This window comes from Linepithema humile, chromosome 3 (assembly GCF_040581485.1).
Source record: "Linepithema humile isolate Giens D197 chromosome 3, Lhum_UNIL_v1.0, whole genome shotgun sequence".
NCBI lineage: Eukaryota > Metazoa > Arthropoda > Insecta > Hymenoptera > Formicidae > Linepithema > Linepithema humile.
Window position 1 is genome coordinate 30,422,477 of NC_090130.1, and position 21,631 is coordinate 30,444,107.

General features: G+C 41.3%; 1 protein-coding gene across 4 annotated transcripts in view; it reads left to right on the forward strand.

Moving 5' to 3' along the window:
* Nucleotides 1-21,631, forward strand: part of L (zinc finger protein Lobe) — a 73,712-nt gene that overhangs the window by 41,153 nt on the left and 10,928 nt on the right. For 3 of the 4 annotated variants that reach the window (XM_012363021.2, XM_012363022.2, XM_067351636.1), the window contains 2 exons: nt 17,806-18,041; nt 20,022-20,164. In XM_012363021.2, coding sequence (XP_012218444.2) covers nt 17,806-18,041; nt 20,022-20,164 — 379 coding nt within the window. Of the gene's footprint in view, nt 1-12,837; nt 13,750-17,805; nt 18,042-20,021; nt 20,165-21,631 lie in introns of those variants that run through there. The other variant, XM_012363023.2, reaches the window with a different exon arrangement.

The window sequence follows — 21,631 nt, forward strand, 5'->3', positions numbered from 1 at the left end:
AAATGGTGAAATACCATCGCTTCTTTACGGTAGAAAGAAGATCAACACGGTTTGCAATCTTTTTTCGACGTTTAACCCTCAGCGCTTATTCACCTGCAGTAGTAGAAACCAGATACTCCAATCATCTTGTCACGGTTTATAGAATCGTGTACAAAGGGTGGGCCACAATAAACCGCCCTCGTAGGACACCCGCGTCCATAATCCAAAGATTGCGTTTGTGCACACGTATATCTGTTCTCCCACGAAATTCGTGGTATTTCGTTGTCGTATTCCTCTAATTGTAGATTAAAATTATTCTATGTCGTAATATAGATTTTTTTATTACAAAACATTATCAAATTTCGAATAATTAAATTAAATCAAAATTTCATTGTTGTGAAATTAATCTATTTTTTATAAGTTAAAATTTAATCATAATTATACATTTATATGACTTTTTTATTTAATATCCCACACATGAAGTCATCTTGTAAAGTATTTGATTGTATTAAAATTTCCAAAATTTAAATTCACGTAGCATAATCAATTGTTGCTAATCACCAATCGAAGTCTAATCGCAGTCAAAAATCATAACGACGATGCAATCTAACATTCCGCAAAGTCACTCTTCGATTTTCTTAAACGCTCGCAAGCGTTTCGTGGGAGGACCGCTATATGCGCCCTTAAGAATACACAGCGATGAAGGGTTCGCCCTTCACAACTCATACCTTGTCTTAAACCCGCTCGCTGGCGAACATATCGAGTTACACGCGCCACCTAATACCGGGTACATAAAGGGGACAACATGGGGCCCCATCGGTTCTCCGCGGACAGGATATCCATTCTATATTATTCTAAATCGTGGCACACAACCTTGTCGTCTCTCTCCTTGCTTCCTCTTCCTTTCTTCGTCTTACTCTTCTCTGTCAATGCGCGCAGTGCGGTGGTCTCCTCGCAGAGGGGAATCATTCGGCGAAAAAGGGGTGGCGGGTCCTAAGAAAGGGCGGCGCTGATTTTCGTCCTCGTGCGTGCGCTTTGTGAGCGCCCGCTCGCGGGACATCCGATACCGTCCTTCCGAATGGCAGGCATTAACCGCCGCGAAATGGAGCGAAACGGCCCGATTCGAGCGTCCCTTTCGTCCCCCTAGAAACTTTAGAACATCCGCCGGAATCATCGATTCGCTCCCGTATCTTGGTCGCGCTTAATTACCCTAATTGCATCTCCATTGCGCAGAAGCTGCGGTCTCAAATTAAACTTCCTTTTATAGTTTGATTTCACGATCAACGTTACATCATCGTTTATTTATTTAATCAATTCGCCGAAAAGTATTTCTAAATTTGTTAATTCTTTATTCTGGATTTGAAATATTTATTATTGTCGCACATAAATAAAGCAAAATTTTGCGACAGATTTTACTTTCAATCAAAATGGTCCCATTGTGGCCAGTACTCGTGCGATTCCGCGCGCAGACAGTGTCAGTTTTAGTTTCGGACAGTTTGCAAATGCCGATATAGACGATTCTCGGTTTCGCGTCATCGGGCAGAGCACGTCGCTAGATTGGTCCAAGACGAATGTTTCTGCGAGAAGGTTGCGTCAGGAGATACCCGTGGATAATCCGCCGGGAGACGATGAAACGCCGACCGTCGTAGACGAGCAAGAGAGGGTGCAGCGGCGTATCTCGGAGTCCCACGGGGCCCGCGTCGAGTAAGATTGGCTTCGGGGCTGCGACCCCGCGGGATCGAGACTCAATTAAACTTTAAGATGATATGCGCCACCCCGCGCTGTCTCCTCCTCGCCTCACGTCGGCATCGCTCCGTTTCGATTTGTCTCATCGAAATCCTACAGCTGCGATCCGACGACGATGGGAGTCCTGGCATAATTGACACCACAGTGCGGCTGCGCGAAAATCGAGTTCCTAATTTGCTTAATTCTCGAAACGAAACAGTAATAAACATCAATGCAATTCTTAAATAAAGTCATACGAACGTTTCAAATATTATTTTCACAGTATTGATAATGATTTTTAGCTCATATTAATTATATTATTAATCTTTTTGTCCACACATTTATTATATTATAGATTTGATTGCGGTTATTACTACTATCTCTCAAAATTATGTTCTACTGACAGAATTTCGCCTAAAATATTCATTCATTCGTCGAAACGGTTCTGCTGATTGCTGAATTAATGACAATTCTTGCGGCTTTCCGAACCGTAAGTAAAATGCGAATAAGAGCCACTTTTACCGAAGTGTTTTACCTCGATCGGGCTATAAATAAAGCGAGCGGCGTTACACTCTCTTCTGTTTCACAAAGAATTGTAAAGAGAGACGCGACCATCGGTTAAAGAGCGAAGCGTAGCCGCCGAGCTTCCCACACTCCGCCGAGACCGACCTCAACGCGCGGAACTTTTCTTGTGTCCTTTGTCTTGTCACCTGATTCTCCTCGCTCTGCTCCCACGGAAAACGTGACGTCGGTACCTTAACACTCCATTCGTCGGGCCTTAACACTCCGGACTTGCGGTGCGAGCGAAGGAGGTGCCCGATTCCTTGCGCCAAACACCGTTTCTCTTTCTGCGATGCGCTGCTCTCTCATCTTAAACGATCAATTACCGCTGTAAAACTTATTATCACATTAGATTTAGTTATCTGCGAATCATTGAGAAACAATAGGCTCGGATAAAATTTATCAAACTTTGTTTTGAATTTTTTTACACAAAGTATTTTTAATCGCATAACAGAGAAATGTGAAAAATTAATAATTATGTGTCTGTGTTTTATTCATTGTTACATAAATTATTTCCGTTCGCATTATATTATCGGGATTATTATCTTATTACTCCAATCACGCGAAGATTTTGAACGTGTTCGCTGCCGAACGGGAGAAGTTTACGTACTCCGAAGTACGCTAGCAGTGTAGAATCTAGTTGGTGCGTGATGCTCCAACTATGGCAATCGTGCGTGACTAACGCGAAGGAAACGATTCTGTCTCTCTCTCTCCCTCCCTCTTTTTCCGTATGTCGGTTTCGAATAAATGTCTCCGTAGTGTGACTCGTGACAATGACACGACAGTTAGCGTGGTACCATCGGTCAGCGGGGGTCCCTGAAACTCCCGCGGGGGTCCAAGACAAAACGGGTCCTAGCACCGTCGGCTCTCACGCATACTGTTGCTCCGTTCTCCCTTTCCTTCAGTCTGCCTTTATTTTTCTCTGCTTTCCGAGCACCTCTGATAAAGTTCGAGAATCAAGGCCCCCCTGTCGAGCGACACGGTAGACAGTGTCGCCCCGTTGTTACTCTTGACACCCACACCGTGATTTTTCATCCCGCTCGATTAAAATGTTTATTTCGTTCTGTGTGATTCTACAGGCTTAATTTAATTTTTTTTTAATTACACTGAGCTACAAGTATTTATAATTTGATATCTACTTTATGTATTAGTTTGTAAAAATTTTTACAAACTAACACATAAAGTAGATATCAAATACATAATACGATATCGAATACATAAAGTAGTTTATTTATTTTATCTTATAATAAAAACAATAAGAAAGTTCGCCTTGCAACTGGAAAGGGTTCTTCGTCGGTACAATGTTGAAGGGCGGAGAAAAGAAGAGATATAAAGAGATAGAGGGAGAGAAGACACAAAGCGTAAGGGAGGAAGAGAGACACGGCGAGAAGGACGCGAATAGCAGGTCCGGAGAGATTAAGATGTCACGCGTATATCCAGGGACAAATACGCCGAGGCAAAGAATACGTGCTGCGGCGAGAACCGGGGAACCTGAAGAACCTGCTGCGCTCGTGCCACCTCCAGTTCAAGCCGCGATCTGGTCGAGCGAAAGAAACCCTCCGCGGTGCCCTATCGGGATCTCGCATTCCTGTCCGCCGACTCGCGCGTAGATAAGCCCTTAACTGCAGATAAACCCTTCACCCTGCGTGCAGCTTCGATATACCGCGATCTCCGACAATCTAAGTGAATTTGAGTCCAAGCTGTAGATATCGATATCCGCATCTTTATTTCATACCAGCCACTCGATTTCCGAGGATTGCTTGTTTCAAGCTCAATTACAAAGTCTTTACGTATAGCGTGTAATTTGTACGAGTATATTATTAGTGTATTATTTGTATCACATATACAGGCTGTTCTTCTAAAAACCTTCTAGTAAGCCACTTTTCTCCTAGAAATTTCTTTGGCTAAAATGAAGTCAATTATTTTACTGAAAATTTTTTATCTTGTATAATTCTATCAAAGAATTTATTTATATGTCCAGAAAATTTTTTTAAACTCTAGAATTTATATATATTTATATTTATTATTTAAGAATTTTGACAAAGGAGTACTTTCTTATTTTTTCCTAACAAAACGCAGCAATCTTTTTTATTTTCTTCTCTTTTATTTGTTCCTTCTGGTACTCATGTTGTCTTCTTTTTTTCTCTTTAGCTCGTGGTCTTTTTCTTCCATCATCTCTTTCCGTTTCGTCATTTTTCTCTTCCTCGCCCCTTCTCTTTTTATTTCTACACGATCTTCGTTTCGCCTACTGCCGGGCCTCTTCATCGCCGTTTTGTAAGCATATGCACGCGCGCCTTGCTCGAGGAGCGAGAGGCTCTTAATCTTGGCACCATTCCCCTGGGGAGATTGTAATCTGAGATCCAGGTACGAGGTACGCGACGCCTCGGGCACCCACGAGGAGGCACCTACCTACCACTCGCGCGAGTGCCTAACGAGATCCATCTTTATTCCGCCTCGAATCGCGCGCTCTCCCAACAGCCGATCGTAGTGCAATTGCCCAATTCGTGCCGGACTTAATGGAGTTTATTTGTAAAAACGAAGGATAATTTATTTGTATGACACGAAATTTTTCATACGTGATACTTAAGCAATCTTCCAATCTTTTTCACGCTGTGTTTTACGTACGTCAATTTCATAGAAGATGTGGTGCAATTTTTCTCATGTACGCACATTATTTTCTCCGTCTTATTTATGAATATTATTTTTATTATTTTTATTTTTTTATAACACTGCAGCTTATATTAATTATTTTTATTATACAAGATTATAATTTGATACAATTTACACTTGTTGAAGAAATAAAATTATTCTTGGCGTCCGTGAAATTGTTACACCATCAACTCCGCAAATATTTTGAATTGTCACGATGATCTGCAAATAGGCAGAGCTATGGTGTTTTTACTTGAAACAAGAAGGATCAACACTCGTGTTATTTCGCCGCGCTATAGGTATCTCGAAGCAACAAGTAGTATCGTTCTAACATACCTGCGACATTTAAGTCGATATAGTCGCTTCGTTAAAACCCTCAACCTTCTTATATTCTCTCTATAAACTCTCGCTTCTTGTCAGTAAAAAAAATAAAAATTTGAAAATTTGAGAAATAATGTCTATTAATTATTTTTGCAAAAGTAATCAGTATCTTATGAAATTATCTTAATAAAAAATAAATTTTTGTTAGATTTCAAGGCTAGGATTTTTCTAGTATGAATAGAGTCTGCAGCTTCTATTTGTCGCAAATGGATTGTCAAATAATGTTTTTATATTTATAAAACTAATTGAGAAAGTAAAATTTATAAAAGGACATTTTTAAAACCTTTTAATACTAGAAGCGATGTTAATTTTGTGATAAATACCGAGAGCAGCTTTATTGTCGTCCATCAGTTGCTCGCTCAAATTTTTCTAATATCGTAATTTGTAGAACGAGTAAAAAGCCAAGGATCTCGCGGTTTAACACTTTCGCGAATGAAATGAAAGTCTCCCCGCTACGTAAGCCTGCCGAAACTTTCTTTGCGAAACTTCGATTTCGATATCGCGATGAATGTCGGTGTAACGCTTAATCAGAAACAGCTACGAAACAATACCGAGTGAAAACAACTGTCCATTTAATCCCGTGCTCGTCCGGCGTGCACCTTTATTTCTACGATATCGATTTCTTTGATCGACATAAACTAAAGAAATCCTCGGATTAAATTTCTTCGTAATGATGAATGCGGATTTTTCCTGACCAAAAGTTTAGCCCAGATCTCCTTATTATTTTAATTAATAAGAATAATTAAAAAATTTTTTATTTTATCTGCTATTCTCTTCAACATATATACACTTTTTTAAATTTGCTTGATATCCTAGCAATCGAGAAAAGATTAATGCAGATATTAAATACATCGGGAATATAAAATTGAACAAAAAATCAAGAGATTTGTGCTGTTTCCGAAAGCTTCGGTCCAACGAGCGCGAGGGCAGTGGCTGCAGGTGCTACTTACTCGTGAAATAGATCGTGCGGCTTTGTCAGGTGTCTTCTTACTTGCAGTTTCTTTTTTTTTCTTTTTTTTTACGGTTTACACTCGCGCACCGAGTAAGCATTCTACTTTTAAAAGGACAGGTGAGACCCAATCTCGACATACCTCGATGAACCCCGCAGTCGATGCGTGACCGAAGGGCACGCGCCGTGATGGATCCACCTTTGACAATACACTAAACCGAATAATTTTATGCACTGCTGCATTACAAATTCAAATCAGTTTAACTTTTTCAGCTTGCAAAGTCAGTATTTTTAATCATTTATTTAAAAAGACATAAAATATATAATTTGTGTGTCAAATTAAATTAGACAAATAGTTCGGGTTGATTATTTCGATTTTAGATAGATCTGAAAATTGCTGAAGACAAATACGCACTTGCACACTTTTCAAAAGTGGCGATTAAGTGTTAATTGGGACGTTGATGTGCTGAGAATGACAAGTAAAATCTAAAAATTACGACACGCCCGTGCTGTTCGGGCAGCATCGTAGGTGGTTACGGATGCTGGGCGTTTGTTTTTCAGCTACCGACACGTCCGCAGACCCATTGCTAGAAGTAAACGGTCGACTGGTCCTTAATGACGAACGGTGGTCGCGTCGAATCCTTGGGGACGGGACCTCAGGCGGTCGGCTTTGATATTGGGCCCCCCAACAACGCGTTAAGAGCTCACCTGCCCGATCTCTTCTCGTGGTCGACAATATACCGTTCGCTTTCGTTCCCTTCGTTCGGCGAAAAAATAGGAGCTCTTAGCGCCGGCGATACCGGAAAGATCATGCGCTCGAACGGGGTGCCTGCCGGTGGGTCTTCTCGGGGGTAAAAGAACGACCGAAAAAATAAATGAGTTCGTATCACGATCATCGTCGAATTTACGAACCACGAAGAGGACGCTGAATGGCTCAATTTTTTTTTTTTTTTAGAAACAGTCTTGAATCAATTCTATTACGAAAACATATGAATTGAAGTTTCTGATAAAAGAAAAATCGATTGTTTTGTGTTTGAAATAAAAAAGAAAAAGAAATTTTAGAAAGAGTGTGAATCAGTTCTATTACAAAACTGTATGAATTGGAGTTTCTGATGAAAGAATAATAAAAATCGATTATTTTGTGTTTAAAATGAAGAAAAATAATATAATTAGCATTTAGTTATTTTAATTTTTATAAAATGTTTATACAACTTAAATAGTAATTGTAAATTCGAGCATTAAATAACATTAGACAATTGAGTGCAGAAATAAATCGAATACAAGTTATTTAAAAAAGGTGGACGTTAACTAAATATTTATCAAACATATAGTTGAAAAAATTCCTTAATTATTGGGACAAAAATTCATTATGGAAGGCAATCAGTAGATTCAGGAAACTTTGAGATAGGCACGTTAATGATTGTGGGCGTCTTATTGTAAGGCGCTCATGCAAAAGACCATTTTATAAAACACAATACAAAATACATCATCTAATCGCATCGACAGCTAGCGATGAACCGAACTGCGCCACGGGCCTCTTTATCTTATAATCGTTGTCCAGACAACGGAAAATAAAGAAAAGTCAGTACTTAATCAAAGGCCACAACGATATGCATGTCGCGCTGACGGCTTGTTTGTCGGAACGGATAAAAAAAAAAGATATACGCGAGTCGAATACACATTAAGGAAGCCGCGCCTTATCGGAAATATCTTATCGGAAATACCTTATCGGAAATACCTTAGGCTTCGGTATCTTATATAGGTTTACACTACCGAATCTACTGGGAACTAGCTATCGGAATTTTCCTCGTGCGTTCAGATACGCGTAAGGGACGAAAAACCAATCTGCTCTCTGACAAAATCATTTAGTCTTCAATATCGTGTGAATTCTTCCATTAGACACGCTACATAGGGGGGTTGCATTAGATGCGCTAGTCATTCTTGAACCGTTTGAAAAGGGCTTCTCCAAAATCCGACCCGTAACAAATGCTAGCGGTATCATGGTCCTTGACAAATTTTCCGGGTTACACATTTAATATGGTCCATTCTAATAGATCCAACAAAATATCTAAATATTGCGATCGACGTAAGAAAAGAGAGAGCCTAATAATGATATATTTGTATCTGCATAATATACATATATATTATAATTTTAGATTGTTATAATAATTTGACTATGTTTGTTTGATATAGATTTGTATAATTATTTTATTACTTTATATTTTATTTGCGTAATTATTATTCATAGCAATTTTACATATAATTACTTATAATTACTCATTTTAACAATTAGTCACGTTTTATTTGAGATGACGCATTGCATTATCGCATTCATTTGTTGTCAGCAGACAATTGTATGTAGATAAATAATCCAAGTTTCTGTTAACGCATTATCACATAGTGTCCGACTCCGGAAGATATAACTTCCTGTCTTTCACCGCTAAAATCCGGTTCGTTAATGCTTCGGTAGCTTAAGACTTTAACGGGGTATCTCGCCTATTCTCCACTAAGACAAACGGTCGAGGGTGCATCGTCTAAGAGGACCGGCTCTTCCGGTCAGCTCACTTCCTGTCGGTCGCATAACTCGTCTCGATCTTGGGTCGGAAGTTACCTCGAAACGCTTCCATTCGGGTTTAAATTTACGGTTTCTTGGTGCAATCGGACTTAAGAGAGACTTAAGATTCCAGGCAAGCAAGGATCTAATCTTCAAAATTTTTGATTGAGTTTTAATTAAAAGTTGCGAAAATTAAAAAGTTAAACAAATTTTGCAATGTTGTAAACGTAAAAGTTTGGAATATTAAATTTTTTGACTCGACAATAATTTCACTAAAATCAACAAAGACGCGTCTCCAATATTCCATAATAAATAAATAATTACCGTTTTTCACGTTTCTCCGAGACAGACTCCGAGAAAGTCATGAGAACGACGGAAACGACGCGTCGCTTCCGCGTCTCGCAGGTCTCCTCCGAGATACTCGCGTGAGAAAGTCTCAATCTAATAAATTCATGAAGGAACGTCGTACCTTCTTGGTCGCAAGCGTTCTCACAGGCCTTCGGGAATATCGAAGCGCGATCCTACGGTTTCCGTGTGATCCGCCGACCGCAAATAGCGAAACGGTAACGCGGTGATGCGGCGGGCCTTCCGCAGGCGAGATGCGTCTTACGAATTGTCGTAAGGTGCACGTAGCCTATCATGAATCGAATGAGAATGAAAGTAAATTTCATGTAAATGAGGTGGTGATGTTAGGTCTCATCAAGAGATGCTTCTCAACCAAGAACCATTCAACCACAAACGCGATATTGAATAAAATTGCAATACATGGAATCACTCTAATGTATATTTTACGCTTTACGAAAATTTAAAAATTTATAATAATTAAATTTAATATATTACGCACAATGCAGCAGAATAATAAGGAAACGTTTTTTTTTTCATTAATCGAACGTGAAATAAGACACAACTGGTTCATTGACGAGCCGCGATGTGTGAACATCGCTTAATACGCGCGCGGATCACCGGTGCTATGAATGAAATCGCGCGTGGCGCATCCTCCGGTGGTGGGAGCCGACGAGCGCGCGTTGTTGACGTGGGTGGTAGCACGCGATTCAGGCCAGCGTGCCGGCCAGCGTGGCGTATACGTGTGAGAACGTGGATGCGGCAGGGAAAACGCGTGCACCACGACGAGAGAGCGAGACACGGACGGAGCAGGCGTAGGCGGAGTCGCTCGCAACATCGTCTTCACTCGCACATGCGCCTTATTAAGGTGCCTCCCACAACGACTCGTCGTTTAAATTCAGAGAATTCGTCGCGATATATGCTCTACATTCTCGCATAATTTAGTAAATAATTGCATTGTCTCTATTGTCTTGTATATATTTTTTTTTCTAAAAATGTGCACGTTAAAATCAAACTGATCCGTGATAAATTGAATATCCGGTGACCGATAAACCGATTCTTTTTTTTCTCCACTCTTTTGCATCGCGAGTATCATAACGGGATCTGAAAAGTCTCGGAACAGTACAAAATCGTGTGACATAAATATAATCGCAGATAAAGATATCATCACAGACCATTTCAGACAACTCGAGCATGCTCGGACGTGCGTACCTAAGATGACGATCTCTCTAGCAGCGTCTCTCCACTTTTTACCGCTTCGGTTTACGGTTTTGCCTCGGTGGGACCGATCGCACGGTTTTCGTCTCGATCAAGGCTCGAATGAACTCGTTTGCATGATCCGGTCCAGTTCGGCGATAAATCGATCGTACCGCGGATTGATACCGCAAACTATGGAAATCGATGACAAATCCATCACGAGAATATTTCAAAAAACTTTATCCCAGAGTCGGTTGAAATAAATAGCATTTAGATAACTACAATAGTCTTGCTTTTTGCACCAGGTATTCATTACCTCAAGTTAAAATTCTGATGAATGCCATTTGAAATTAAACGAAGAATGTCGGTTATTTTTTATGTGTTTGTCTAATGTCCTCAGTTAAACGATATTTTATTTATCTTGCTTCCTATGTGCGTTTAAAAATGGCAGCTAATTAGTTTCAGCAACTTGCCATGGAACATCCTATACAAACACGTAAAAAATAACTGGACAATATGTAAAGAAATCTTGTAAGATTCTTATCTTTCGACACAACCGACTAATCATAACTTTTCCTAATATTAACAACCTAGCCACATGCTTTGCTATTAACATATGTTTGGGAACGTGACGCGTATACTACAAAAATATAAACGCGTCGCCGCAGGAATTACGTTGACGTATTGATCGGAACACCGGAGGTGGCGGAGCTCACTCGTAGAAAAAAAAGCGAAGAAGAAGAAAGACGTCGAGGACCACCTAATGTCACGATCGCAATGAGATAAATAATCGCGATGGGTGGGCGCTGGCGCCTTCCTGGGCATGGTTTACCGGATTACGGGTCGCGCACCTTATGAGTCCCCATAGGGAGTCGTTGCGTACACCATAAGGTGGTACTGAGCTCCAGCCGCGTGTGAGAATCCATTCCGCGCGATTTCACAGGACTCGCGGGGGGGTCACTCTCCCAAAATTCACCTTTCACTCCCCACTGTCCCCTTTCTTGTTTCTTCGCTTCCTGCTTCTTCGTGTTTTTCAAGTCTTTTCTGGAACCCTGTCGCGTCAAGCTCGCAACAGGCCAGCGACATCGAAAAATTAGCTCATGCGAAGCACGTGTTTTATTCGCTTAATAATGTGTACGAATTGTAGAATAATAATTATGATTATTATATTTATGATTTAAATTATATTTTAATAATTATCGTAAAGTAAATATTTATTAGTATGATAATATAATTACATGTAATTACATGTAACAACGTATTGCAGAGTTTATACATTTTATAATTTAATTTTTTATATCAAAATTTAGGTTTATTAAGACTGCTTGATTTTTTTGAATAACGCGAGCGATTTTCTGCGGACAGAACGAACTCATTTTCTACGACGCTAACCGGCCAATAACGGAACTCTTTTGTGGTTGAATACCCCGTTGAAAGTTTCCTGACCGGTGCTTTTGTAGCATTAGCCGCGGGTAACGAGTCGCCTTGCGTACGAAATCGCCGTGAATTTGACAAGCGGAGAGTTCGATTATTCATGCGAATCGCAACGCTGGGTGCGAAGAAATAGATAGAACAAAAACAGAAAAAACGATTACACGCGATTTAGAAACTCCAACAGACGCGACGGTCATTACATTCGTCGAAATGTCATCTAATAATAACAATAATAATAAATAAATAAATAAATAAATAAATAGCTATACTTAACTAATAAAATTAAGAGATCAGAAGGCGGCATATCTCAAATTCTATGGCTGTAGTGCTCATTTGTTCATTCTCTTAATTTCTTTGTTAATTAATATAATTTCTGAAGACAAAAATATCTAAAGTATGTCATTTAAATGCAGAATAGATATATATACGTATTATCAAATTAAAAATATTTTGAGATTTATTAATGTTGTAATCATAAAACTGAAAAGAGAATCGTATCTCCATTTTCTTCAAATTTCCGCAAAAGTCAAACTAACGTGACGGACGTTTCCTCGTCAAAATTTTACATCTTCAAAAATTTTCTCTAATAAAGAATATAGACTCAAAGCTTCTCACAAGTAGAGGAAATATAAAACCTACAACCTCGTTACGATCATGAACGAAGACTTCCAACTACTCGCTACAATCATGAATCGCGCGCGTGGCGTAAAAGCAGCGCGGCGACTGCCCGCTCGCGAGTATTCTTTTCGAGATCTGCGCGCGAGGAGGTGGAGGATTAGGTGGACGAGCCGGTTACGAGGAAAGGTTAAATAGGTGCCGGGTGGCGGTTCTCGGAAGGTGGGTGTACTCTCGTTAGTGTGTGATCCCGCCTACCGTCCAATGCGGTGGCTGGTTTCCCAGGGGACCCCTGGCCTCACTCGCGCGGCTTTTCGACGTACCCTCTCCCCGTGTTCTTCCTGCCGTCGTTTCTCCCGGCACTCACGACGGAGGACGACTCCTACCTCTCGTACATGTGTGTACATCTATGTATGCGTGCGTTGCTTTGCATCGCGCGCGATAATAGTCACGGGTGGGACCCCCTTGTGGGAGCGCGCGCTCGCCTCGAGATCGCCCGAGATGCCGGATCGGCTGACGAGACTCGCAGTTCTCGGTGTATCGCGATCGACGGTGGATCGATCGCCGATCCGTGCGATCCAGAGTTATCCGATAGGATCCAGCAGAGGAACCCAGCGCGGATGTACGATATAATTGAAGCACATTAACACAAGTGCCAATGATTACTCAGCGAAGATCACGGAACACCGGATCGAAAGGTGATCGAAGGACATGATAGGATACGCATGCTTGGAAGGCGTATTTATCGATTGAGTCATCACCGAATCGGGACGTTGTGCTCTTCCGTTTTGAAATTTAATGTGCATAATTTGATGAGAATAAATTATTTTGAAGATATATCAAGAAGACATTAAGAACAATAGAGAGTGCCTTAAATCGGGACCATCAGAAGATGTTTGTTAATTAACGTGGATCCGTGGTGACGTTTTAATGGACAATACTATCATCTGGATCGATATCTCATTGCGATGAGTTAGCCCTTAACGTGTCAGTCGGTTTATCGATCTTATTTACGTGGCTTGAGCTAATTTAAATCGTTAAATCTTTGTATCGATTTCTCAGCAATCTGATTTTTATATTTAATAATATCCAAGCTGGATATTGGATATTCATATTGATATTTCGGTGATAATAATTTAGTTCGATACTTGACACGATCGACGTGGACTTTTGGTGACAAGTTGAAGAGCCATCGAAAAGACTGATCATCGGTGAATACCGGAACATTAACAAACTTTCGAAACGCTTGAAGGACTTCGAGACAGGATGCTCTTCAAAGGTAACAGCTCGCGACTGGAACTGCTGATAGGGAAGATCCAGGCGCACAAGGAACCGTCACAGGACGAGCATCATAAGTCGAAAGGTCTGAATGATCTAAACGTAAATTTTCCTTTCTGTCTTTCTCCCGTTGGCTCTCTTCTCTATCTATTTTCACCTAATTTTCATTTAGTTTTACTTTTTACGAAAGTTTGGCACTACCTCATTCCTTCATTCTCGTTTCGTCTATTTCACCGTTAAACTTTATCAAATTTACGTGAGAAATTTTCTAACAAATTTACAGTTTCCGGCAAAATTTATTAGAAATGCAACGAAACATAAATTTAAGTAGAGCTAACGATATGGTGTGTTTGAAATAAAATAAAATTTTAAATAAATAAAATTTAGTTGATATTAGTTTACACACAACGAATATGATTGTGTTTCAGAGACAATGTACGGCTCGCAATGAATAACTCGCTACTTAGCCGTGTTTACATTCTTTGTATTTCCACACAGCCTTGATGGAAAGAATTTGTCGTTTGCGAGCAGTTAATCTGCTGAGCACTGTGTCGATTTTCCGCTGTTATTTTAATATAATAATTGCGATTGTGCACACAAAAGTGCACAGATAAGCGGAAAAATGTTACTATAATACAATTCGTGCATCTCGTTGCACTGCTTTTAGCATCAACATTTTTCACCATGATTATTCTTTCTTCTTGTGTTTCTTATCTCTCGTCTTTCGCCTCGGTCAGGAGTCGCTGACTAATCATGCTTCGTTGAAACAACACGTGGCGGCATTACACACGGCAGAATCCTGACTCTTCAGATATATGCATGATATGTTGTTTACTGCTTGAAATTCTTCATTACCTTAGTCTAAATATAAATAATTTAAATTTAGAAATAATTCACTCAATTATTTACTAAGTTTTCAAATTGAACATCGGAATGTAAATTTATTTGAACTAAACTGCGGATTAGCCTTTTCCGGTTTCTAATCTTTCTTCACTTCTGAAGTTTTTCTCCATCTGAGGATTTTTGGACTCTCGCCAAAGTTCTCGTAGAATCGTCGGTTGCGTGTAAATTGAACCTGGCGAGAGAGAATCAACGTGAAATATTATTACTCGCGCAAGTCTCCCCGTGACAAATGTTTATCCTTGCGCGATAAATATCCGATCTGTAGTCACATGTACACAAACACATACACGCATATGTGTTACACCTTTAAGCGCGTCGCGATTGATGACGTTTGCCAAGAACAAGTTGATACAAAATGGCTTTCTGACGAACGCGCTATTAAACTCTGTCACCGGTAACAGCGGCGATAATTTTGTTTCATAATTGCGAGTGGACAGCGCGCGCGCGAATAAATTCAGCGCGTTTGGTGTCAAGCACACCGACGTTCGAAACGATTATATGAAACTTTAGCGTTTCTCTGAATCAGTGATCTTGCATTAATATTTTAATAAGCAGAAATCATTGAATTATAATTATGAAATCTGCAGCGAGAAAAATATTAATTCTGTAGCGACCGATGATAAATGTTATTCGCATTACCAGTGTGTTGACTCAGCAATAAACAATACTATCAGAATGAAAAAATAGATGACTGAGTGTCTCATGTTTGTCGAATCATTTCTCATCTGCAGACTTTTTCAATCAATTTGAAATAGATTTTTTCCTGTCAAAAATTGATATGGAATTTTCAGCAATAAAAACAGATTTATTAATTAAATATTATTTTTTATTCAATTTTTAATAAATCTTGCTTTAATAATTTTAGAATCAAAATTGCAAAGGTATTTTAAACTTGAAAATTAATAATTTAATTGCAAAACGTCGAAGAATTGATCATTTATTTTGCTCTTTCGAAAAGTGGGTCGTCAAATCTATCTCGCATATTTCTAAGGATTTTTCACTAATCAGATGAAAAGTTAAAGCGATGGGATAAATTAAATTAATGAGATTTCTTTCAACGATTAAGATAAATTTGATCAAGCGCTGTCGCAAATTCGCGCTACGCCAATGGCGCGAAAATCCGCGCAAGTCGCGCGGCCCAACATAAGTCACAATTAACGAAGGCGTTAAGTCGGGCCCCTATTAATAAGCATCGTCGAAACACTTCTATAAATAGTCGCGAGAGCATGAGGCGACCAACAGCACCGTCAGCGAGACGATGCGACACACAGGTCGGCAACGCACGCATCGGCAGGTCGCGCCGTTAAATGCGTCTATTTTCTCCCGGATGACACATCGTCGCCGATTGAACACGATCACAGACTAAATAAGAGTTCTCTTCATCAAGAAGTCTTTCTTCGCAGCCACCCCCGACATCGTGCTCCTCTTTCTTGGCATGGCGCAAAGTGTCATGGGTCAATTAAATGTCTCTTGGAATTTTATTCCGAGTCGGAGAAGACCTAAAAATTTTTTTAAATAAATTTGCCCCGAAATGACTATTCAACTCCGATTAATGTCAAACTGATTAAGCAACAAATACGTCACATCTATCTTTGTAGCTTAACTTGTCAAAAAAACTTAAGCGAAACGGTCATCTGGGTGTAGGATGCTTTCTCCTCCTTCTTCTGCTCAGTTTATATTTATTGCCTGCGGTGATCGGTCACCGACGTTCCTGCACACCCAGACAGCCTTTCTCCAACGCGACTCTCTCAGCATCCCCGAAGAATCATAAGAACGCGTGAATCAGTCACTGTGCCAATTGGGCGAATGCCCCGATGGATGCGCACATGTTGTGCAACAAGAAAAAAGAAATTCTTCGAAGTATAGATCACAAATGTCGCTCACATGACGAATTATTTTATTCTCTTTGTATTTTTTTTTTTTTTGCTTAGCACACATTTGAAAATTAATTATTAATAATAATTAAACTGGGAGAGTTTTATTTTTTGAGGATGAGAATATTCATACATGTATATTTGTCAAATTAAGAATGCATTCTTTTATATGTCGAAACTTCGAATTTCAAATGATTGCGCGATCATCGAGATAACGAGCGCGCGCAAAAGTGGCGCCTGGGCGACGTCCTTCTGGAAGAGGAAGAGACGAACCTCGCGCGAGGATGACGCGTGGGTGGAGGATGCGAGCGATTTACGCAGCATTCGAGAACGGCGTACTGCGAGATCGTCTCTCGTCTTCTGGGTGGCGATCTCTCTCTGTCGTGCGCGTTAAACTGGGGATTCCGCAAAATCTCTTAAATCGACTCGTGGGTGTCGATCCATCGCCGGGGGCCGACGACAAATGAGGAAACGGCCAACTAGCCGAGTCATTTCCACCATTTACGAGCAGCACGCGTCACTTCGCCTCTATCCCGCGAGAGAGTTGGTGGGAGCTCTAAGCTCTCATTCCCGGCAATTATAAATTATTCGTGATTAGCCGGCGTGACACTTGGCCGGAAGTAGCGGCGCGACACGCTCTCCCTCAACGGCGAGGAGGATAAGTCGGATTTTCTGTGACGGAGACGCGGGGGCCTCCCTACTTGACCTTTTGTCCCGGACTCATTTGACGTTTTACGCTGGGGTCACTACTTCCGAATTGTTTTACGCGCTTGGAAGGTGTACGCTACAATATGCAATTTCCGCCAGCGTCGGCAAATTGTCTCACTGACTCGAGATTATATTTGTGTACCAATCTCAATCATTTTTATAACAATATATTGTTTTATATAAAATACGTGTATATATATCGATGAACGAATACTCTGCTATATTACGTTGATTATAAAAATTACGTGGAAAAATCTTGCATAACCAAAGAGATGACAAACGTGTCAAGCAACCTGGACTTAACGAAGAAGACGAGGTGTCGTGCCTGTGTTGAATTTAGCCTAGCAATCTAGGCCTGCGCAGGACTTATCGTGAACTTGCCCGAGCAAACCGAGGCTCAGGTTAATGGTACAAGTTTTACCATCTCTGCTCGTTACGAGAACAAAATACACGCGTAACAGGCACGACCAGATTCGTAATGTCGTTACGCGTACGCATGACGAGTTCGTAAGGTCGCCTTGTATGTAGAACTGGTCCCGCGCTTGCGACACTTGACCCTGAAGAATTATTCGATGAATCAGTAGTTTTTAAAATCAATGAAAGCGAGTTTAAAGGACACCAATGCATTTCATATTTTTTTCTTATTTTCGTTGCAGAGGCTTTAGGAACCGGAAGTTCCTCGTGGCACAGCGAGGATGGCGGTCTCAACTCGCGTCGCGGTGAGACACCGTCTTCCTGCGCAACGCCGACGTCAACCAGCTTTCCATCGGAACCCGAGGTTGACACCGACGTCGGTGTCAATGCCGATGGTAACAACCCCGCCGCTCCCTATCCCTGCCAGTTCTGCGAAAGGACGTTTCCGCGGCTTAGCTATCTGAAGAAACACGAACAGGTAAGGATACGCTCAACAGGTTTCTTAACTATTAAATATTTTCAACCGGTATTGTTGAAAATATAAATTAAAGATATACTTTTAAATTCAATTATTTGTATACTGTTGTATAACAACTGAAGATTTCCATCAGGAAATCTAGGTTTAAATAAAAAATGTCCGTAATTTATTTATCTATTTACATTTAAATTTCTATTTTCAATTTAGCGCTTTTTATACGATCTTCTCGGTTTTCTTTTACAAAACGCGTTATTTCAAAAATCGTGACTTTGAATATTTTATTTTGCGTGTGACTTATGATAGTCTGATATACAAGATCGATCAAGTTCCTATATTCTTTTGCACATTTTTAATATTATAAATATTAATTATTATAACTCTTCGCGTGCTTCGCGTCGATAGACACGTCGTACAAGATCAGTCAAATACGAAACCAAAAGGATTCATCTGTCACAAGCATTAGTATGCGCGTCACGAATGGCGAGTGTAGTTTCCCTCTCTTGGTGTGAGAAAAGGTCTGAGGTGTGATTCTGCAGGTTGACGAGTCCCGTACGCGGGCAGATTAATGCGTCTCCCCCTGTCGCGAGTGTCCTGCCCATAGGACGACGCGTGGCGAGTTTCTCTTCGGATTTTTCTGTTTTGCATAGCGGTGGCATTAGCCCGTTCTTCCGCGTCCGAGGTCGGCGATGTCGACCGACGCGCGGGTCATCATCGGGTCAAAATCTGTAGCGCACTGTGCCCATAACAGGTTGTACCGGTTATCAGGTTATTCGTCCAGGTGGCGGCCGCCCCTTTGGCTCCCCCCCTCGTTTTTCTTCTCGTGACGCGAAAGCCCGCTGCTGAATATATACATATATACGCGAGCGAAGTCGCGCGCGCAGATATGACTCCGATAATCAAGCTGAGTCCTCGAGTCTAGGCGGACAGTCTAGCTGCCTATTTATGCTACGCACACTGCTAGTTTTATCGAGAGACGTGATGAGTAATCACAATCTTTGTCGAGCTTGTCGTACGGAGGGGAGGTCAGCGTTGACAGATTTGAAAATGATCGAAGTTTTTAAAAATTCCAAAACGAGAGACGTGTTTCTGAATTTGGTAAAATTAATTCATTCAACTGCCAACTTATAATTTGTTTCACCGAAGATGTATTTTAACGTCACATCTAGATACAGACACGTGACTTATTCTCGGCCATCTGATTATTTTCTAATACCTCGAGCGATCTCAAGTCTCGCTGTCATTGCTGTTGTGCACCGCCTCGTCGCTATCGGTGAACCGTCCGGTGGTCCTCCTCTGCCGGCCTAGAGCGAAAGACCAAGCGGCGATCGCTTCGCCCATCGTCCAGATTGTCTCTTCAAAGGAGCCGACGGCTCGAAAGTCGGCCGCTCGGTCTCGTCGTACGTGCCGAGCTTACTTACCTTGTCGCGCCGGCACCGTTTCGTGCCCGAAGACACACAAGGAGCGTTTTACGCGAGCGGGAACGCGGCACAAAGAGAGGTGACCGTATGGGATCATATCGGTCACCGTGATCTGGGTGGGTGACGCGTTCTCGCGGCCGACAGAAAGCCTCTTCTCGCTCTATGAGCTTCTTCTGATTTTTCTGGCGCGCCCGACGAGGTTCTTTGCGCTACTTTGCGCGGCGTATTGAGATGTTAAGCATAAACTAGTTGTTACAAATCTGCTTGAAATATTTTCTATTTTGTAACTGAACCTAATTTTACGTAGAGATAACGCGAAGATAACAATATGTGTACATATATTAAAAGCGTATTATTATAAGCTTAATTTTTCGTAAAATATCGTAAAGATTTAATAATCTTTCTGGAAAGTTACACACACGATTTTTATTATCACATTTTTCACTTGTATTGATATGACCATGGTAGCTACGACTCTTATTCATAGATTTTTGTGTCCCGTGAACAAAAAAATTGCAATTCAAAAAGTTAGCTCTAACAGAACGCTTTATATTGATTGCAGAGCCACGGGGATCAGATGCCGTATCGATGCAGTTGGTGCGCTAGATTGTTCAAGCACAAGCGTAGTCGCGATCGTCACGTAAAGCTGCACACCGGAGACAGGCGATATCGCTGCACGCATTGTGAGGCTGCCTTCTCCAGGAGGTAAGTGCGAGGTCTTATCGATAGCGCGGTTGTACTACCTTTACTCTTAACAATCGGTTAGATTTGTCAAACGATGACTCATAGGCGTAAGAAAGCCATGAAACTTCGAATCCTCCTCGATCCGTACAAGTTCTTTCTGAGTTAATTAATAACATTAATAGTGAATTATACCGTGCAACTCTCGCGGAAAGAATTACATTCATATATGCATTTACCGAAAACATGAACAATAAGAATTACGGATCACAAAAGACAACAATTGCGCTGGCGCAACGATAAACACAACAGATGGCTGGTCCTCGACGGGGCGCGACGCGGGGCCCTACGGGGCCTCTTCGGCCGATTCCCGGGGACCCCGATCCAACGGGTGACAAATGAGTAATGATCACACGACGACCGCGGCCCCGGGTGGCATTAGTCAAGCTTACTCTCTTACGTGGCCGTTTCTTTCTTTTCCTCACCCCTATCCTCTCGTACCCTCCTCGTCGCCTATCTGTTTGTTTCCCTCTTTCTCACGCGTACCCTCTCGCGCGCGCTGCGGCATTGAATCCGTCTCGCGCATTGAAATGCTAAGCTGGCCCGCAAGTTGAACCCCGCGCACGGAGCACCTTTTTTCTAACTGGATACACGCATGTGTATGCACGCGTGTACGCTCGGCGTATACGCAGGGCCCCCGCGGGGCCCAGGTGAGCGGACAGGTAGGACGCATAGGTGTTACGGGACAACAGGTAGAACATTAGTCAAGCGCCTCGTTGCCGCTCGCCCGCCTTCGCCGGCCGCTAAAGTCGCGCTTGCGACCGCGCGCGCTCAAGCCACGCTTGAATCCTTCGCGGATAAATCTGCTCATCATCGCGATTCGCACATTTGTTAGCTTCTGTTCGCGAAAAAGTTGAATTCCAAAATTTGGCGATTAAATTTGGCGAATAAAAAATGTTTTACGTTAAATTATGAGACATGGAAAAATCACAATTAAAATTATCAAGTTTTTATTTAGCACTTGTTATATTTTTATAATTAATAAAAATTATGACATTATGACAAATAATCACTTTTTGGTGAAACTTTTCATATTTATAGTATTTTTTTCTCTTTTGAAGTTTATATGTTATTATACGATCGATAAATAGATCGGCATTATTAATGCTGCGAAAATTGTGGTGTGAATACTCGTTTTATTAGAACAAGGTTCTGATTACGAAGGATTCAGTTACTGATAGTGAAGTCCTAACAAGCGCTTGCTCCTCACCTGTCAGCCGCTATTACAATCGTACCGCCAGATCTTTACGCCACGTCTCTATTCGTCCTCCCACTTTAACAGTCGGTTTGGGTGACCCAACAAAAGGGTGAAAATCTCCGTGGTTCTCACGCCGAGTGTGTTCATTGCGGGATCTCTTAGCCCTTAGTTAAGACTTTCACTCGCGACAATTGCGGCGACATGCAGCGCGTCATTTCGATCTTATCATTAGA